The sequence below is a fragment of the Larimichthys crocea genome, chromosome XVI, assembly GCF_000972845.2.
Source record: "Larimichthys crocea isolate SSNF chromosome XVI, L_crocea_2.0, whole genome shotgun sequence".
NCBI lineage: Eukaryota > Metazoa > Chordata > Actinopteri > Sciaenidae > Larimichthys > Larimichthys crocea.
The window spans coordinates 9,014,683-9,033,932 of record NC_040026.1 but is presented as its reverse complement, the minus strand read 5'-3'; the positions used below and the strand labels follow the sequence as shown (position 1 = coordinate 9,033,932).

Sequence of the window (19,250 nt, the reverse complement as noted above, 5' to 3'; positions counted from 1 at the left end):
GATATCCTCACCTGGATATGAGAAGTCTTGAGACGCGAGGCTGCGTTCATATTAAGTTGCTTCGAGCATGCGCAGTGGCGATTCAGTGTCTGTAGGCTGCAGAGAGGGGCTCAGGTGGGAAGGGTGAATGTGTGCAGCCTCTTCTCTGTGCACTGTGGTTAATTCACATGAGTGGATGAACTTCTCTTAGAAACTGATTGGAGAATTACAGGAAGATATTTAAACCACCAAAAGTATGATAATGTCCTATATGAGCATATTACTCTTATGGCTTATTTATAGAAGCCATATCATATATCATGTCATGTAGACGTAAGCATGGAAGATCACACAATCTGATTTGTCTTGTTTACTTGCAGACATGCTCCGTCCAACATTAAGTGATGGCAATGGGGACAGGACAGGACAGGAAGTACCCTAGCAAAGGAAACAAACCGTGCCTTTGTCCTGTACTCAAAGCAACCGCCCAACTCATGACAGTTATCAGAGATAATGCAATTGTGGAACCATCATTGCCTTCCACAACAACTCAGGGAAAAATGTCCGGCCTCGTCTTGTCCTCCCCCCGTCTTAAACAAGGATGATGTTTTTCATGTCCTCTTTTAGTGTGACCTCCTTAGTGCTGCAAGAGTGTAGAAAGGGTGTGACTTAAATACAAAATTAGTGACATCAGAAAATCTTGATCAAGTTTATGCCACAGGGTGAAACCCTAAGACACAGGTTTCTGCTATTTGATAGAAGGTGTGGGTTATCTTTCAGCCTTTGCCAAAGATTTGGTAGGATTTAGCTTGAGTAAGTTTCTATTAGATGATATAAGGATGTGTGATTACTCCATCTATGTCTCTGCTCTGATTACATTCATCACTATCAGACTCTTTTTCCTGACTGTGTGATTGATTGTTGTTGAAAGTGGAGGTCACATGACAGCTTTGTCTCTCTTCATGATGCACATATTCCTCATAGACAAAGCGGCGTCCACTGGCGTCTGACTGGTGCTGATGTGTTGTTGTGTGTGTTGAGAGAAGACAGCGTCTGTATCACATGAGGTAAGGCATGCTAGGAACTCCATCATTATCATCATTATTTATTATGATCATTATGATGATTATCATGATCTTATTTCATTTGTGTGCAGTCTGTAACATTTGGATCAAACTGAGACATGCTCTGTTAGTACTCCCAAGACAGTGTGTGTGTGTGTATGCATGTGTTGGTTATGTGAAATGTGTATGTGTGTACTCTTTGAGTAGGGAATGATTCTGCTACAAATTGAGGAAAAATGGGTAAAAGAAACTTGAGTATCAAGAAATGTCAGTGAGTTTGTGTGTGTGTGTGTGTGTGAGTGAAAGAGAGCGAGAGAGAGACACACACACAGACAGATGGGTGTAAAGCCAGTAAGCCCTCAGGTCTTAGCTTATGGAGGTTTATGCTCATTAAATCCTTTCACTCCCACACACTGCGTGATGTCACTCCAGTAGCCAGCCCCGCCCTATCCTCCTATCTCACATGTACACACACATACACAACATGCACAACTAACTAACTAACTAACTAACTAACTAACTAACTAACTAACTAACTAACTAACTAACTAACTAACTGACTGACTGACTGACTGACTAACTAATTAGTTACTACCTAATTAACTGACTAACAGACTAACAGTTAGTCCACTGATCTCCTGTAAACATGCACCATTAAGCACACAAGGGTTTTACTCTAAAACAAACACATTATAAGGAGTGTATGAACAACATGTATACCATTAAACAGATCTATGTAGCCTGAAGAGATAAAAAAACATTGACTGGAAAAGTGTTTACAGGCAAAGTAAACATGAAATTGTACTAAATAAATGTATCCGCTAAAAATGAATAGGTGCTACTTGTTTGAATGCTGTTAGTCATTTAAATTAATATTCTTTTTACTTAAAAAAATGATATAAATAAACAAGAAATAAGCTAAAACATGATCAGGGTGACATATGTTTATGAATGAAACATAATTATCTTGTGTACAGTAAGTGAAACCTTAAAGCTAGGTGGAGATGGAAGAGTCTTAAACTGATCTGAATTCATGTTTTTGGAGCCACACTTGGAAAAGAGTTTTTGTAAATTATACTCTTTATATGAAACTGCGCTGTGCATCTGTCATAACTGGCCAAAGGGCTTAAAATGCTTAAAGCTTCTCGTTCCTTTTTTAATGGTCGTTTACTGCATTGTGTAATTCCCTGTTTTTGAAGACTTCAGTTGTAACTCTACTCCTGGCTCCTCTCGGTAAACTGTAAATGAGCCATAGCAGCTCGAAGGGATGACTTGTTAAACACGATTTGACTAGTAGTTGCTGTATGCGTATGATCTGACATACCCTCTAGAAAAACTCCACTCGGGCAGTTTACTTCAAATAACATGAAGGAGCATGGAGGTGCTGTCAGCCAATCAGGTTCAATGTTGTGACTGCTTACCTTGAGGGAAAGAAGATATGACATCTGGGCCCTTAAGTCGACTGCTAAGTGTATTCACGGCCTATATTTTTAAGAAGTTGGTACACTCAGCTGATTGAGCAAGTGACATATGTGTCCTATCTATCTCTGCCAAAATGGGATGTTGTTAATAAGTTAAGTGGGGTGGAGACTTTTGGCATGCTGTATGACACTGTGACACTGTTCTCATGATCAGAGGCAAAATATTAAAGAGATCACAATGCCATTTTTGTTTCCCTCGTCTGCTCCTGAGAATGTATTCCCTCTTTTAGAGTTAATTTGCTTTGAATCATGAGGTTCAAAATTATGTCTGTCTTCCAAAAGCAGTCTTGACAGGAATATATGCAGCTCTCCAGAGCAGGTTCTGGTCTACAAGAACACATTGGCATGATGGCGCCCTCTTCAGGTAACTTGGAGCATCTGATCTGATCTACGTTTGGCCTTTGTAGCCTTTCCTTGTTGTCAGTGAGTGGGTTTTAGTGCTTTATCATGCCAGAAGTTTTCTAGCCATGCATGATGAAATAAACCAGTAATGGCAAAAGTGTTGAGTCTCAATAAAATATATACCCGTCTTTTAAAAATGTGACACCCTTTAAGAACTTGGGTTCTCTCTCATACATTTCTATTCAAGTACTTCTACCCAAAATGAAGCCTTGAAACAAATACATTCATTAACTCTGTCTGATTGAGTTATATGACAGTTACAACAAGTCAGAATTACAATTTAACAACTTTTAATTGTTATCTATAAAGTTTCCACTGGGTATTTTTTGGCTCTATTATTATGCTCAGTATTGTTACTGTCATGAAATTTGTCCTCTCTTTTGTTTGTATTGTGCCATTCAGTGCCAGAGGTTTGCACCATTTGAGCTATTTAAATGAGCTCCCTGCTTGAGTATCAATTCACAACCGAGGCTTAAGTCTAGCGGGCAAGACTGAAAGAAACTGTGTCACCCAATAGCGTGGGCTCCATTGTATCCGTGAAAAGCCTAAGCAGCACTCTGGGTATTGTTTTCTTTAAAGGGGAGTCAGGTTACCTTGACAACCACAAGATGCCTAGCCATAGGCCCTGAGATAGAGAAAAGGCTCAGCCAGAGAAGGAGGGAAAGAAAGCGAAAAAGAGACAAAAAGGAGGCAAGATACTTCCCAGTCGCAACTTTATTTCCTTTTTTTTCAGTTTGTGTGTTTTGAAAACAGGCCTGATGGTTGCCAGTGGGTTGGGACGGAGATCTGAGGAGGTGAGGATGTGTGTGTGTGTGTGTGTGTGTGTGGGGTTGTCCTTGTGCTGGTTTGTCTTACATGCTCAACCGTTGACATCTCTCTATCTGTCTCACATGGACACACAACAACAGCTTTTGTTTTGTTTAGATTCAGTATTTATGCCCGTTTAATTCCACAAAGACCACAGACTCCAAAGACTTTCATGGCCAGTCATGCTGGCAATAGCATTACTTTGAAATCTATTTATGCCTACAGACTTTATTGATCCATTTCTTGTGAAAAAAATGGGACCATTCATCTGCAATTTAAAGAAACTACAATGGATCTTTTCAGCTTAAATCCAAATGTGGAAAATGTAATTGTGTAACAATAGTGTTTTTCTTTGCAGAAGACATAACTCTACATTTATTATTGAGCATGTCGCACTTACTGGTATTTGCAATCCTTGTTTTGACAGTGAGATTCAACATCCTGTAAACAGAGGGCCATGCATGTTGCACTACGGCCACGCAGGTAGGACTCTGCCTCATTAGATCAGTGACCACCCCAGCCATGCTGCAGTGTGTGCTGATATTATTCAAGTTTTAGCTGGATGAAATCCCCCCCAAAAAAAGTGCAACTGTAATTCTCATTTTGAAATGTGGTATGTCTGAGTAAATGACTGTTAGGCATGTTGCACAATATAATGCATAGTTGATTATTTTTTTAATCGTGTACATGGAGCTGGATCTCCCCAGCATGTGACATCACCTACTGTAGATATCAGGCCAACTATCACAAATGAATCTGTTTTGACATGATTTCTACTGTGCAGCTTTACAGCTGTGCTACTTTTCCATACTGTATATGCTCTCAACCAGAGACATGTGATGTCGTGATGAGTGCTGTGACAACTTTGATGAAATGCAGATTGATAGAATGAAATGGAAATAGTTTGTCTGGATCTGAATCTGGAGCTTTATAGGCACTAGGAGAGCCTTGAAACTGTTTGTGCATGTACTTGAGCTTGGCTCTGCCGTGTTTCTTTAGGTAAGGGTTGGTGGGTTTACTGGCCTGATGAAAGTGAGAGCAAAGTGATTGCTCTCTCTGCCCCAGTTAAACTGAAGCCGGGAGCCCATGTGAGCAGGGAGCAAACACATGTTATAATGGCACATCACGCTTCAGATATTTGTTTTGACACACCAGCGTCCTCACTTGAAGTCATGGAAGAATTTAGTTCTCCACATTTTTAGTGTATTTGATGAAAGGCAAAGTCAGGCTGTACATTTTTATTGCATTAAATCCGCTCTTAAAATCAAACCTATGAAGTTAAAAAGAGATTTAACTGGCTCGTTATGACAAAAATGATTTAAAAGAGACCTTTTATGTCATGTCCAATATGTGGCCAATAAACATATGAGAAACAAATATAACTGTGACATATCTCCAGATGTTTACTCTATTGCTCATACTGTTGAGTCTACGCTTATTAAAAATTTTGTTAGTGTGGTGAGTCAACCAGAGACGTTCCCTGTGGGTTCCCCTGAGGGGTATATGGAAAGATAACAAGGTAGCTCAACTCATTTGAGAAAATACAAATTATAATTTAATTAGGAATATATACACACAGTTTGAGTTGGCATACACAACTGAAATTGCGTGTGTGCAACTAATTAGCAAAGCAAGGAGTAAAGTTTAGAAAGTTAGCTAATGGATACATGGTTGATACACAAAGAATTACACAAAGAAATTGTTGCAATATATTTTGCTTAAAATAATGAGTTAAATAAAAAAACGAAGGAATAAATGTTTAAAAACATAGTTTAAAAGGATTAACATGTTGAAACAGACGACTAAGAGCAAAGGGTTCAAATAACTAAATGCATAAAAAAATGGTTATGTAGGACACGTTAATTCATTGCTAAATATTACAATTTATATCATTAGCTAAAGGTAGCAAATGTTTTGAAAAGATAGCTATACTAACTATATTGGATAAATGCTAAGATCGATGGCTAATATTTAGAAATGGTTGAAACAGCTGAAAGTAATGAATTACCATGATAATAATTTAAAAGGATAGCTAAAAGTATACGTATAAGATAAATGTTAAGATAGATAACTAAAATGGATAAATGGTTGAATTGGTAAGCTAAAAGAAATTCATAAAGCCCTGAAAATGTAAGCTTCTGCCACTCCAAGGTAGAAACACAAATACAAAACTTGACCAACGTGACCCAGTTCCAATACATGTGTTTTTATTTTTTTATTTTTTTAACAAAATACTTATATAAATAGTGTTAAATAACTTTACATTTGACAGGTGGTGTCATTATACTTAGTTCACCAGTACTTAATGCCATTTGCTGTAGGATTTAAAGAGGTTTCTCTGTGTATTGTGCCCCCTAGTGGTTGCCTGGTGCTTTGTCTGTGCCTGTCTGTGTTCACCCTGCTGCTACAGAGCCTCTGGGTGCCACTTGAGATGACCAGGGATGAACCTGCTGGGAGGTCACCTGAGGAACAAGGTAATTTACACACACACACACACGAACACACACACAGTTTAGCCTGGGAGTAAAGAAATTGAAGCAAAGAGGTAAAAACATCCATATACTCCCACGCAGCCATGGCGCAACACTAATTGTGAATAAAATAAGCATTGATTGGGGAAATAGGGCAGCAGTGTATATTTTCCAGGCACTTACTGTCTTCCCTGTGTCAGATGAAGCTTTGTACACACTCCGCGGTGGGTCCCTCCATGTGTCTGATAGTTGTGGGTTTGCGGACAAGACATACCCCTGTTCAGTTCAATAGTCTTCAAACTGTTTCCCTAAAGGAGGGTATTTAAGGGGGCAGTAGACAATGTTGTTTGGGCAAAAGTTTCTTTGTGGTGTACAAGGACGAGGCAAATGTTGTCAACAATCTCCTCCAGTGAGTGTTTTTCTGTAAAATCAGCATTTTTTTTTCTTATGTACCCGATGAATAAATTAAATTATGTTGTTTTTTGTTGGATCCCAAATAAAAACTTATAATCTGATACAGATGCTGATTTGGGATGCTTTTGATTTTTTTTAAAAATGTTTCTTAATTTGAAAAACTCGATTCACTTCTGTAAATAAAGTAGCCATCTTTTGAAGGTCAATAATCGGATACACAGGCAGAACAAACTCACAACATTTGTGAAAGACTTCCCCGATGTGGCTACTGATGAATACGTTTCAAAATGTAATCATGGAAGATTATTTTTTTTTATCTAAACATCCCAAACCTTTTCTTCCTAAATTTGAGGAAAATAGGTTTTAGCTGACAATGTAACCCTCTGGTGCATCTCAGCCACAGACCCACAATTGCCCTCTGCTTTGAGGGACCCACCGCGACTTGTGTACAAAGAGCCACCCAGCAATGGCTATGTTGAAAAATGGACCACATGAGGGAGGCTGTTGGTCACCATGCATAGTTGATCCATCTCAAAGTCACTGATAGACGATCACACCAGATACATCAAGTTGTGCCCAATGGACATTTGCTTTGCTTTAAAGACAAGACCTGAATGATATGCCACAACATAAAACTGAATTGGCTGAACTATTATTTCCATCTATCCATCCATTATCTGTAACTGGGTCATGGTGGAGCTCTGGAGCCTAGCCCAGGTGACTTTGGGCCAGAGACAGGGTACACGCTGGACAAGTCCCCAGCTCATCACAGGGCACATAGAGACAAACAACCATTCACACTCACATTTACACCTATGGACAATCTAGAGTTACCAATTCCATGTCTTTGGACTGTGGGAGGAAGTCACAGTACCTGAAGAGAACAGACATGGTGAGAACATGCAAACTCCACACAGAAAGGCCCCAGCCGAGGTTTGAACCAGTAACCCTCTTGCTGTGAGGCAAACCACTGCACTACCTCATTATTATTTAATTAAAATGTATTATTGTGTTATGAAAATACATAATAAGAACTGTATTTTTGCATCTGTGAGACAACACTGTGCAGAAACAACCTGCATATATTGTCTAATATGTGATATGACTAGTTAGGTTTGGCCGTATGGTTATCTCACTCAACTGGCATTAAGTCGTTACCCCTTCTCTCCCATTCATCTTTCATTGCACCTGTGCCCAAAGGGCCCCTGGGCATGTAAGTAGTGATATGCTGACAGTCAGCTGAGCAAACATGAGATGAAGTGACATCACCAGTCTGCAGGATTTTACTGTGTATCACAGGTTAAAGCTCTATCCCCAAGAGAATCCTCATGACCTTAAATCAACCCCCTCCCCCAGCCAACCCCCGATCTTGATAAAAAACACACTGTAAGTAGTGTTTCCCAACAACTGTTTCCAACTGTCCCAAAGGACCCCAATATAACACTCAATATTCCTCATTCACTGCCAACACAACTCTTAAAATTGAGCACATGCTTCATAGAAATGTTTCAATCATGACATGCTTAATCTACCATCTGAAATAGCGCATTTAAGCCTCAACAGCAGTCTTTTAAAACACACACTCACTGTTTTTACAGTTATGGTATGTCTGGTAACTACAGTAGAGTGTCTCTCAACCATCTAGGCAGCTAACAGTGTGCCTAATTGTGAAGGACAGTCAGTTACACCAGATAGCCTATCTGGGAAAACACAAGAAATACTGTGGAAGTTTTGATTATTATATTGTTTGATACAGTAATAATGCAGACATGTGTATTGTATTGTATATGTAACCCACAATTTATGATCGTAAGACAAAATGTATGTTTGTATGTATGAACCAACCAAGTTCCAGGACACGACCCAAATTAAATCTTAGGGGTCAAAATATGATTTTAAAAAATACATATTTCTATTTACAAATGTGTGTTCTACTTTTTCCCTGTCAAATATTTAACACTACCTCACTACCTTTAGCTTGAGCTGCTTACAACTCATTAAGATCATTCTTTGTGACAAGGGTTTTTGAGATGTTGCAACATGTTAAGAGGTCACAAGGTTGGGAACCAGGTTGCCCTGGTAGATCACCTGGTAGAGTGTGTGCCCCATGTATCAATGCTAAAATCTTTACTGCAGTTTGATTCAAACCCATGTTAGGTCCTTTGTTGCATGTCATCCCCTCTTTCTCCACTGAATGTCCTGTGCTTTTCTTAAGCTGTCACTGTCCAAAAAAGCACAAAATGCCCCCCCCCAAAGAAAATATATATAAAAATAGAGAAACATTGGGAACCACTGGCTGTTTGTGAATAGCTTGACCTTGTTGGTGTATGTGTTGTAATATAACCTAAACAGCATTATGAAGTCAGCAATTTGAGTTTAGCCCTTTAACCATGAAGGTGTCTGGAAACATTCCTAAAGAAAACTAAACGTATGTCCCCTTATATGCCTGTGTGTGTGTGTGTGTGTGTGTGTGTGTGTGTGTGTGTGTGTGTGTGTGTGTGTGTGTGTAAGTGGGGGGTAATGTGAGATGACCGCAAAGCTCGGGTTACACACACAAATATGTGGTTGTCAGGAATTATGACTCAACACCATCTTTATCTGTCATAAAATTGTCATTCAGGAAAATTCACATCTGCGACAATTATTAAATGCCATTACCCCCTACATGGAATATGGAAAATACACATAATACACATAATAAGTGCTGCTTCACTTGCAGCAGATCAAGTTAAGAAAATAGCATTACATAACCCTGCTGCTTCATGATACACAGAACAAGATTTCCTATGACATAATACCCATTATTACTACTTAAACATTATGATTGGGGGAGCCTATGATACTGTACATACATGACATACTATGTTGTATATGCTTTATGTCATAGGTCAGCGTGGTCTTGGCTTTCGTAGGCTGGCTCTTCGCTTGGAGGCTTTGAGTACTCAGGTGCAGAGGCTGAGCAGAGAGCGAGATAACACCCAGCTGACCAGAGATGATCTCAGTCTGTTACTGCAGAGGTATTCAAGAACATCTAGTGTCTTAACATCCAACATACATATAGAATTCTTAAAGCATCTCAGTATCAGTATCAAAGTACATATGTAGCTTTTTGTATTTCATTATATTTCATACAGTGTGGTAACATGTGGGTTTCTGTTGCAGCTTTAGACACAACCAGCAGGGCTTGGCCCGCTTGGTAGAGCGGGAGCTGAAGAGAGTGTCTCAGAGGCTTGACCAGCTCAGCCGTCAGCATCATCATCAGTCTGACACACCGCCATCACATGATGAACACAGACTACACACAGGTAAAGACTTTTATCACATGATTTGTCTTATCGATTATTTTATTACTTTTCAGCCTTTTATTTCATGAACCTCTTACCAACGACTAAAAGTCAGTCCCAGTTTTACTCTTGCTCATCCACACTATCATTTTTCTTTTCTTAGCTTCCTGCCTTAATGTACCTATTTGGTCTTTTTACTTGCCATTATGTGAGACTGCTACGCCTGGTTACATTGTTTGCTTGCCTGACTCCAGTTTTGGCACGACACTGGCAGAATTTGCCAGGCCGTGGACCTGAAAACCTTCAAAACACCTCTAGTACAAACATTAACACCTTCCGGCGCTGTCAGCTCACAGTCTGGACAGCCCGGCTAACAAACTAACAGCAGCTATCGTTCAAAGCAGTTTACTGTGCATCAGGAAAAAATTAGTTGCTGTGATGTTGCTTTAATAATTAATAGATTTTAGAGTTGCTTTGGACATTTTTGTTCTGATGATCTCAGTAAACTGTGCACAGCATGCTCATGACTACCAACCATGATGCTCCATGATATGAAGGAAACTAAGGGGATAAGATGGACAGAAGAGTTAAAAAAAACTCTTTTGTATTTAGCTTTTTAGTTCATACCCAAAAGCAGATTTTTTTTACTTTATTTGCTAAAAGCCCAGCTAAATAGTGTTTTTAGAATATGTTCCAAGTATAATATGATTTAACATTATGATTACACCAAATAAATCCAACCCCCGCCTCCCTGCATGTTGCCAGCTTTAGTAATTGGCCAGTTGCAATGCTTTTCTGTGGTTTACTGCTATGGTAGCGTGATACTCTGAGCCAAATGCACGGTTCATAGCCTCAATAGAGGTTAACCACACAGTGAAATTAACAAGCTGTGATAATGGAGGGTGTGAATGGGGGGGGTTAAAGGGCAGTGGGTGCAGGTGGTTATGGGGGATGAAGTCCTTGAATAGAAGTTTAACAAGTCCCACAGAGCCAGTGTCGATCAACTGGCCGTGGGGAGGAAAAAAGTTTATGTCTACACTACGACCCTCCTGAGAGGTGTCAGGTGAGAGTCGGGTTACGCACCCTGGTTGGCACGCGAGGGTTCGTGTGTGTGTGTGTGGGCAGTAGGGATGAGTGGGCACACGCTTACCTCCCTTCCTGAAAAAGGGAATTCATAAAGCTCGGGCCACACAGACATCATGCCGTGCATATGTAAGGGTACACACTTGTCGACATGCACACACATGCCACCCAAACACACATTTCCCCATCACCAGCCTGTTCACCCCCCTACCCTCTTCCTCTCACATTACCTCACACCTATAAAATACGACTGAATTACCCAGGAGTCCTTTCACCAACTTGTCTACTCATACTGTTTTTGCAGAGGGAGCACTTTTTTTTCTTTTTTTTTTTGCTGCACTCCTATAGCATATCACTGTTTTTAGGCTTTCACACCTCGGCTATGCGTACAGGTTTTCTTATCTTTTTTTCCTTCTCTTTTCCTTTTTACTAGGTTGTTTTACATAGTTAAACACTGTGTATTTTGGCAAGGGATAGCATTGTAAAAGGGTATGTTTGGTAGGAGGCAGGTGGGTCAGGTGTGTGTGAGTGTGTGCGTTCATTCCAACTGATTGACATTGGCTGGAGATGGTGGGGGGGCTTACGGGAAAGGGCCTCCGAGAACACACTGCCTCCACTCTAATGCCTCTTACACGCATGGCAGCACTATACATCGTGCTGATGGCTGCTATTCATTGTGAACATTTCGAGTCAAGAGGTTGTATATCAAAGTTATTATCCACTGTTCTTCATTACCTGCAGTGTAGTTAACTCTACAATGTACTTTCTGTTGCTAAAGCCAGGGTTGTGGAATAATGATGTATTCGAAACGGCCACATAAAGAGAAAGTGTGTGACGGTTAATATCTTACCCATAGGGCCCAGTGAGAAGTGTGAGGTGCCAATTGATCCTGCGTATCCGGTGTGTGCGGAGAAAGTGGAGGTGAGAAAGTGAAAATATGTGTGGTAGCATGAATTGTATGGCTCTGTGTGGGCACTATTGAAGTGCTTACCTCCACTTAAAGTTTAATATTCAGTTCCAAGTATATGAGCTAGATATGAAAATACCATTGTAGAATAGCTAAGCTAATCACGATCATGATGAATTACTGTACAAAATTCTGAATTATTATGACTCATCATTATTTATGTCTCTCTGGCAGTTTCTACGGGCCCGTTGGCAGTCAGACCCCTGTTACAGCTTTTATGGGGTGGATGGTACCACCTGCTCCATATTGACTTACCTTAGCCAAATAGAGGACTTTTGTCCCCCTCGTCTTGGAAGAAACCACTCTGCCCTGCCGTGGCATGAAAAACCACATCCTTATACAGAGAAGGTACAGATTTCTTATCACTGTACTATAATTTCTATCACACTTAGTGATGTCTCACTGTTTCACACTATTATTGTACACAGGCTGAGATACGTACAACTCTGAGCCCGCTGTATGAGGTCATCAGCAACAGCAGCGGCCCTGCAATAAACTTCATTCGGTCCAGAGTGGAAAGGATGTCTGAACGGTGGATACAGGCTGGTTTGAGGATGAGGCAGAGGAGCAACAAGACAGTCTCAACCCTGATGAGGGTAAAAACAAACAAATCAGCTCTGCCAGCATTATCCCAACATATGTTTAGAGGATTACAAAAACATACCTGTGTAATTATGTTTATGGAAAGGGCTTCTAGCAGGTAGATACTGACTTCCAAAAATCTGTTTTTCCACACATCATTACTTTCCATAGTGGTTATAGTATGACTGGTTACCCTTTCCTTTTACTTGATTGCCATGTTAGCATCCATTAATCCCCTACCTGTTATCATCTAGGTGCTGCTTTATCCTGGTGCCCTAGCTGGGAGCGTTGGCCAGCATTTTGAATCTATGGTGGAGACAGGGGGTCCTCTGGGGGAGCTGGTCCAGTGGGCTGACCTCAGTGCCTGTCTGACAATCCTGGGCCACAAGCTAACCTTTAGTACCTCACAGCAGCAACTCCAAAGGTTGGAACCACTGTGTGATACTACTAGTTACCTTCACCTGGCATGTAATGTTATTGATTACATGCTGAATGTCAACAAAAGTATTTTAGTAGTTCATTGGATTGAATTGGATTTAAACATCATTACTGACATTTGATGTATTCATAGGTGTCTGGTCTATGATAGCTTTACACTGAAGTGATGAGAGTGGTGTGATGTGTGTGTGTGATTGGTCCAGCCTGATAGGTGCTGCTCCAGGCCAAGGCAGTTGTCCAATCCAGAGGCCCCTGACCTTTGACCTCATCTATACTGACTACCATGGCCTTGCTCACCTTCAAGGCACCATGGGACTGGCTTTTCTGCACTACAAGTATGACCACAATTTCTTTAGTACAGAATTATCTAGTATATCAGTACTTGATCTTTATTTTACAGTTTTACAATTTTGGAAATTCTGAGCTGCCAATGTCTTTCATGGTATTTGGGATTTAATGTAATAATAAATAGAGATTTACAGTATAAACCCTGACAGTTACCTAATGACTATCATAATTAATAAAGCCACCAATATTCAAAAGAATAACTTTGACCCTTTCTTGATATATTTGTAAAAAAAACAAAACAAATGAAAAAGGGTGTAATAATGTAAGACATACTGTAAGACAGTAAGATGTAAGACATTTTGAAATAAATATCATTTTTAATCATTCTAGGTGTCGCTTCAGGATCCTAGACTCTTTTGGCACTGAACCAGCCTTTAACTTGGGGAGTTATGCACGTACGCATGGATATAAAACACTGTGGGGCAGCTGGGGTCTGCAACCTCTGCAGTACATGACCATGTTCCGTAAGTATATTAAATAAATATATTTTTTATTTCTTGCTGCCACAGCACTGATTCTTCACATACACCCCACTATGCGTCTTCACAGCGAGAGGATTAATAGCTGAGGTTAAATAAACTTGGTGCCCGGACAGAGCCTTCATTCCAACACCTCTCCCTGTCATCTTTCCCACCCTGCCGGGAGATGGAGACAAGCTGGACGTGCTGGGCTGAGAGCCACCCTTCGTGCCTCAGCTTGGAACACTGTTTATTTGTCCTGCTGAGGGGGAGAGAGGGACGGCTGTTAGCTGATGGTGGGGAAAGGGTAGAAAAGGAGAGAGACAGCAAAACCGAAACAAAGACACAGGAGGGGGAAAGAAAGAAAGAAGCTTGAGAAAAGAGCAGGCGAGTGTTTATGCTTCTGTTTTGAAATGGGGAGAGGAAGATAGTCAGTTGAAGGATTGTGCTAAACAGACAAGCCGACAAAGCAGAACTGTAAACAGGCGTCAAGGACACTGAAACCAACAAACAAAAGAAACTTCATTCCTTTTACAGTTTTTCAATCAACCCCCACATGTTTCATGATCTTGATTATATCAGTGTGGCGATGCATATCTCTGCAGATCTGATCTATGAGTGTGTTAAGCAGTGAACCAAGACACATGTAAGAGACAAGTGGGGACACACGGAGCCTGACAAGGAGCCAGGAAGAAATTCTGTGCTGCTGTAAGGGTGAATGAGAGAAGATTTGGCAAAAGTCTTTTAAACAAGTACCATGAGACTGGCAAGAATGACACACATACACACATTGCTACGTTGCAGATGCTTTGCACGCAAGTCCACACACACACACGCTTTGCTGGCACATTCCTGGTAAAGTAAATACTCATCTTTCACACCTTCCTTTAGTGTGTCGGAGGGCAGCAGGGTGGCAGCTGCCTATTCAAACAGCTAAACGTTAACCTCTCGTATATGTAAAGTTGTCATTTCCTTTCACTGCTGATTTATACTGCGCGGTGTGTCTTTCCTCTCTCACAGAAGTCTAGTCTTTGCTGTTGTTCACCTGTAATATTTTTGTCCTGTGTTGTCAGTAATACCTGTTCAAAAGTTACTTTGTTGATCCTCTGATCACTTTTTCCACGATGTGGTCTTTAAGGAAGATGTGTGCACTGACTTTTTTGTCATGTTTTGGTATAAAAATAGATCAACTTAGCTTGTATCAAGTAGTTCGAGTCCATAGACATTAAGTACAATGTCTGTACATGTCATCTAACTCTCTGTTCTTTCATCTCCAGCTCATACGCCTGATAACTCCTTCCTGGGCTTTGTGAGTGAGGAGGCAGTGAAGCAGGAGGCGAGGGAGGAAGAGCTGGAGGCGGACACCTACAGGAAAGACAGGATAGCAGTCGTCTATGGAAAACAGGACTACATGTGGCAGGTATAATGACCAAAAGAGCTAAATCTATCTACGTAAAAAGACTTTGAGTTAGCAAGAAGCCAACTACTACACTATTTTACATGAGAGTGAAGATTTCATTGCTGTACATGCCGCATGTGCATGTTTTCTGTGTGTGTTGTATATACCAGGGTAAATCTGACTATGTGGAAGTGATCAGTGAAGTGCTGGAGACCCATGCGACAGTGTACCAGACTCCAGGACGCGCCTCAAATCTCCCTGGCTTCATCAGAAACCACGGCTTGCTGACTCAGGAACGCTTCCTACGACTTCTCCGCAGAGCCAAGGTCAGATAAGACTTTGTCTTAGTGAATTGTTTCAGTTTTTGAATTGAGTGCATCTATTGTATTTACAATGCCCTATGCCTGTTTTTTGTGTTGTTTATAGTGTATGATCAAGATGCAAAATGATGTCTTTCCTCTGCTGCTTCCCTCTCAGGTGTTTGTTGGCCTTGGGTTCCCCTATGAAGGTCCAGCTCCCATTGAAGCAATAGCTCTGGGTTGTGTGTTCCTTCAGCCACGATTTGACCCACCACACTCATCAGACAATAATAATTTCTATAAAGGCAAGCCCACTACGAGACAGGTAGGTCTTCAACTGAAAGACAGTTTGAATTGAATATAAATATCATATATTTTTAGATGTAAGGAAAAATAACTTTCTATTACAGATCTCCTCCCAGCATCCATATGCTGAAACATTCATGGGCAAACCCCACGTGTGGACTGTAGATGTGACCAACAAGACTGATGTACGGGAGGCAGTCAGAGCTATTCTACAAGACGAGGTGGTGATCAGAAAACAAGCACTTAAACTGTATTTGGATGTGTACAGACACACACCTTCGATCTTGTAAATTTCAGTTAGAGCAGCACTGAATGAGTGTGTGTGTGTGTGTGTGTGTGTGTGTGTGTGTGTGTGTGTGTGTGTGTGTGTGTGTGTTTGCAGGTGAAGCCTTTCACTCCCCGAGAGTTCAGGTGTGAGGGAATGCTGGAGAGGGTTCATGCTTACGTCACTCATCAGGTACAGAGATGTGCGCATACGGCATAGTGCCCACGGGTCCTTGAAATCCTTGAAAGTTTGTAAATAACTCAAGCCTCGAAAAATAGACTGAAAGAGGTTGAATTGATATATTTCATGTAAGAATATGACCTTTTTTAAAGTGTTGTAACATTAATTAACCTTTATCTGTGTCTCAAAATATGCCATGTTGGGTCTTTTTTTGAGGGATGTGGGCCTGGAAAGTCCTTGAACAGTCCTTTTTTGAGGGATGTGGGCCTGGAAAGTCCTTGAACAGTCCTTGAATTTTATGTTTAGGAAGATGTGAATGAATTTTTTGCTCCTTTTCCTAATTAGATTCCTTGAAGAGTAACTGACAATGGCCTGTTGTAGGCAATGAATTATGACGCGTGTGAAAAAAGATAACTCAAAATGAAGTGGAAACCCTTGTAATCCTGTCAGATGATCTATTGCTTTAGCAATACATTAGACTGATACAGTCCTTTCATGAAATTATCCACCTCTACTATGATGGATGTTCCTCTTGAACTTCATCTTCACTTCCATCTAAATTCACTTTGCAAGGATTACTTCTAGGTCCATTACTTCTTCACATAAAAGGCTAATTTGTTCATAGTAGTGTGACCCAGCACTGAAGTTTTTGTCACATATTACAGTCTAAAGACCCAATTTTATTACCCCACTATAGGCTTCGTTCAATCTCTCCTCACTCTCTGTCTCTTAAATCCCTTCAGAATTTTTGCAGTAACTCCATCCCTACTTGGCCACCAGAAAGTGCTTTAAGGGTGCACCTGGGTCCCCTGGGTCAGTCATGTGTAAGTGTGTGTCGACGGGCCTCCCTAGTGTGTGAGCCTGCTCTGTTTCACCACCTAAACAGTCCTGCTGTGTTCACAAGGTAAGGTACACACTGTATAGATACAGATTATGTGTTAGGCTGCCTTCTGTGCTGTATGCAGCTCAAAATCAACACATTTTTGGTCCTAGATCACCAGTATACAAAAACGAATACTTCCATTTCCTATTTTGTAGACTCAAGATAGGCTGCTCCAGCATAGGGCAGGAAGAGAACCACTTGTTTCCTTCCTACAACCCGTGGGGTCGACACTGTGGCCTTCAGCAGGAGCCTCTGCTGTTCAGTTGCGCCGGCTCTGACCCTTCTCGCCGCAGACTGTGCCCCTGCAGAGCTCACTTACCTGGACAGGTGGCACTGTGCCCTGACTGCATCTAAACAACGTTGTGTGAAAGAACTCAGGAGATAAGTGGAAGATGAAGACGGCACCAAAGAGCCCAATCTGCAATGCACACTATATGGGTAAAGAACTGATCTCGACCAAAGAGAGCCAGCTGTCCTGCCAATGTTGCTGAAAGCTCCGTGGTCTTGTTTGTGGAGCTCATGCTCATCAGAGTATCTACACTCTAAAATCTGAAGGGATCGTGGAGCGTTTACTTCCGTGATATGTGAAATATGGAATGGTGCATCCACTTGCTAGACTTTGTTTTGTATTTTTCATAACATTCATTACTCAGGAACCAAAACTTAATGATTGTTATTTCATAAGTACTTAAACTGTTGAAGGATGATGAATTCAAGGCCTGGTGTCTCGTAGCACAGAACAAAATCCCTCTTGTTTTTGCAGCTTTTCCTTGATCCCTTAAGCAAATAGTCTTGAAATGAAGGCACGATACTCTTTAGGGGAAAAGTATATTTAAAAGAATATAAAGTGAAAAGTGGTACTTGTGATCTAAAGCCATATAACTCTCAGTGTTTAACTTCTCTTCTCCTGTTCCAGATCACAGTACAGTGCACTTCAATATTATGCTAAATAAGTATCTAATCATTCATTTGCTTACAGTAATGTATCACACTGGTCAGCGTTGCATGGGATTACCGCTCATGTAACCCCTTAATGCATTGCTGGCTGCAAATATTAGCCCGGGCCTCGGAGGAGAGCGTGTGACAGCCTAAGTGATGAGGCTCATTATCTGAGTGAATCATGGATAACCTCTGGATGCCTTTGGGAGGTCACAGCCATATGACCATGATTACACTGTCATATAAACCATTGGTTCCCAACCGTCTTTAAGTTAGGAAACCCCCTCAGCTCTGTTTAAATCCATGCCCCCTGCCACTATAGGCAGAACCTTATTGTTTGTCTTTCAAACATATATTTTGCGTCATTTAGAGTGGGAAAAAGTCACCAAAGGCAGGATTAATTATGTTTTCTTGAATTATTTTACTAGAAATTACATCTCAAATGATTTTGATCATAACAGATGACTCATTTTGCCCAGAGTCCAATATTATTCTTTGACTGCCTCATGACCTCCAGATAGCCCCAAGAGTATTTTGCACCTCAGGTTGATATGAACAAACACAGGAACCTTACAAACAGTATATACAGTGATTTAGCTACATGACACAGACAAAGAGAGATTTTAAATTGCCTCAAATGGTCACACAGACTTACCCCATCATCCCTGCCTGCAAAACAGCTTGTGAAAGAAACAAATGATAACAACTAAAGGCCAAACTACAGCCCGCGATCAGCGTTGTAAGTGATGGGGTGCTGGACTTACATGGCACAGCTGTTAGCAAAGATGGCTCCAACAATGGCAACAAGCTGCTATTTTAAACTGGATCGATGTGAGGTTTTTCTTGGAAACGACGCACTCGTGAATGTTAACTGGCAGAACTATAGAGAACCGCTTTCCACTCCGATGCACTCCATGCGACCAAAACATATTGTCACTCAGGGATCAGGTTCGCTCAGGGCTGCGACGACAGAACCGGTTGACAATGTGATTGACTGGTAAATGCCTGTGAAACGGTCCATGAAAACAACATGTGTGATGACTTTGGTGGATTCTGGTGAATTAACTTGGCCCTGTCAAATGTGACTTTTGCTTAATTAGCTGGACGTTCCAAAGAGGATGGAAATTAACCTGTGTTTATGTCAAAAGGCTGTTTGGATTAAAGGAAAATAAAACGTTTCGTTTCACCCCGGTGGGACGTG

The 19,250-nt window shown here is 40.9% G+C and overlaps 2 protein-coding genes across 2 annotated transcripts in view; one reads left to right on the top strand and one right to left on the bottom strand.

Moving 5' to 3' along the window:
- Nucleotides 1-132, bottom strand: part of tbc1d24 (TBC1 domain family, member 24) — an 8,921-nt gene extending 8,789 nt beyond the window's left edge. Inside the window, exon 1 of the mRNA XM_019271087.2 lies at nt 12-132. The gene's annotated coding sequence lies outside the window, so the exon portion shown is untranslated. The remainder of the gene's footprint in view (nt 1-11) is intronic.
- Nucleotides 1-19,250, top strand: part of LOC104920718 (alpha-1,6-mannosylglycoprotein 6-beta-N-acetylglucosaminyltransferase B) — a 19,396-nt gene extending 146 nt beyond the window's left edge. The window contains exons 2-19 of the mRNA XM_010733070.3: nt 3,660-3,720; nt 4,161-4,216; nt 6,092-6,207; nt 9,506-9,635; nt 9,781-9,923; nt 11,842-11,906; nt 12,127-12,300; nt 12,381-12,548; nt 12,789-12,958; nt 13,176-13,307; nt 13,651-13,784; nt 15,056-15,198; nt 15,348-15,503; nt 15,655-15,801; nt 15,887-16,003; nt 16,165-16,239; nt 16,971-17,131; nt 17,266-19,250. Coding sequence (XP_010731372.2) covers nt 4,191-4,216; nt 6,092-6,207; nt 9,506-9,635; nt 9,781-9,923; nt 11,842-11,906; nt 12,127-12,300; nt 12,381-12,548; nt 12,789-12,958; nt 13,176-13,307; nt 13,651-13,784; nt 15,056-15,198; nt 15,348-15,503; nt 15,655-15,801; nt 15,887-16,003; nt 16,165-16,239; nt 16,971-17,131; nt 17,266-17,464 — 2,256 coding nt within the window. The 5' untranslated portion in view covers nt 3,660-3,720; nt 4,161-4,190 and the 3' untranslated portion in view covers nt 17,465-19,250. The remainder of the gene's footprint in view (nt 1-3,659; nt 3,721-4,160; nt 4,217-6,091; nt 6,208-9,505; nt 9,636-9,780; nt 9,924-11,841; nt 11,907-12,126; nt 12,301-12,380; nt 12,549-12,788; nt 12,959-13,175; nt 13,308-13,650; nt 13,785-15,055; nt 15,199-15,347; nt 15,504-15,654; nt 15,802-15,886; nt 16,004-16,164; nt 16,240-16,970; nt 17,132-17,265) is intronic.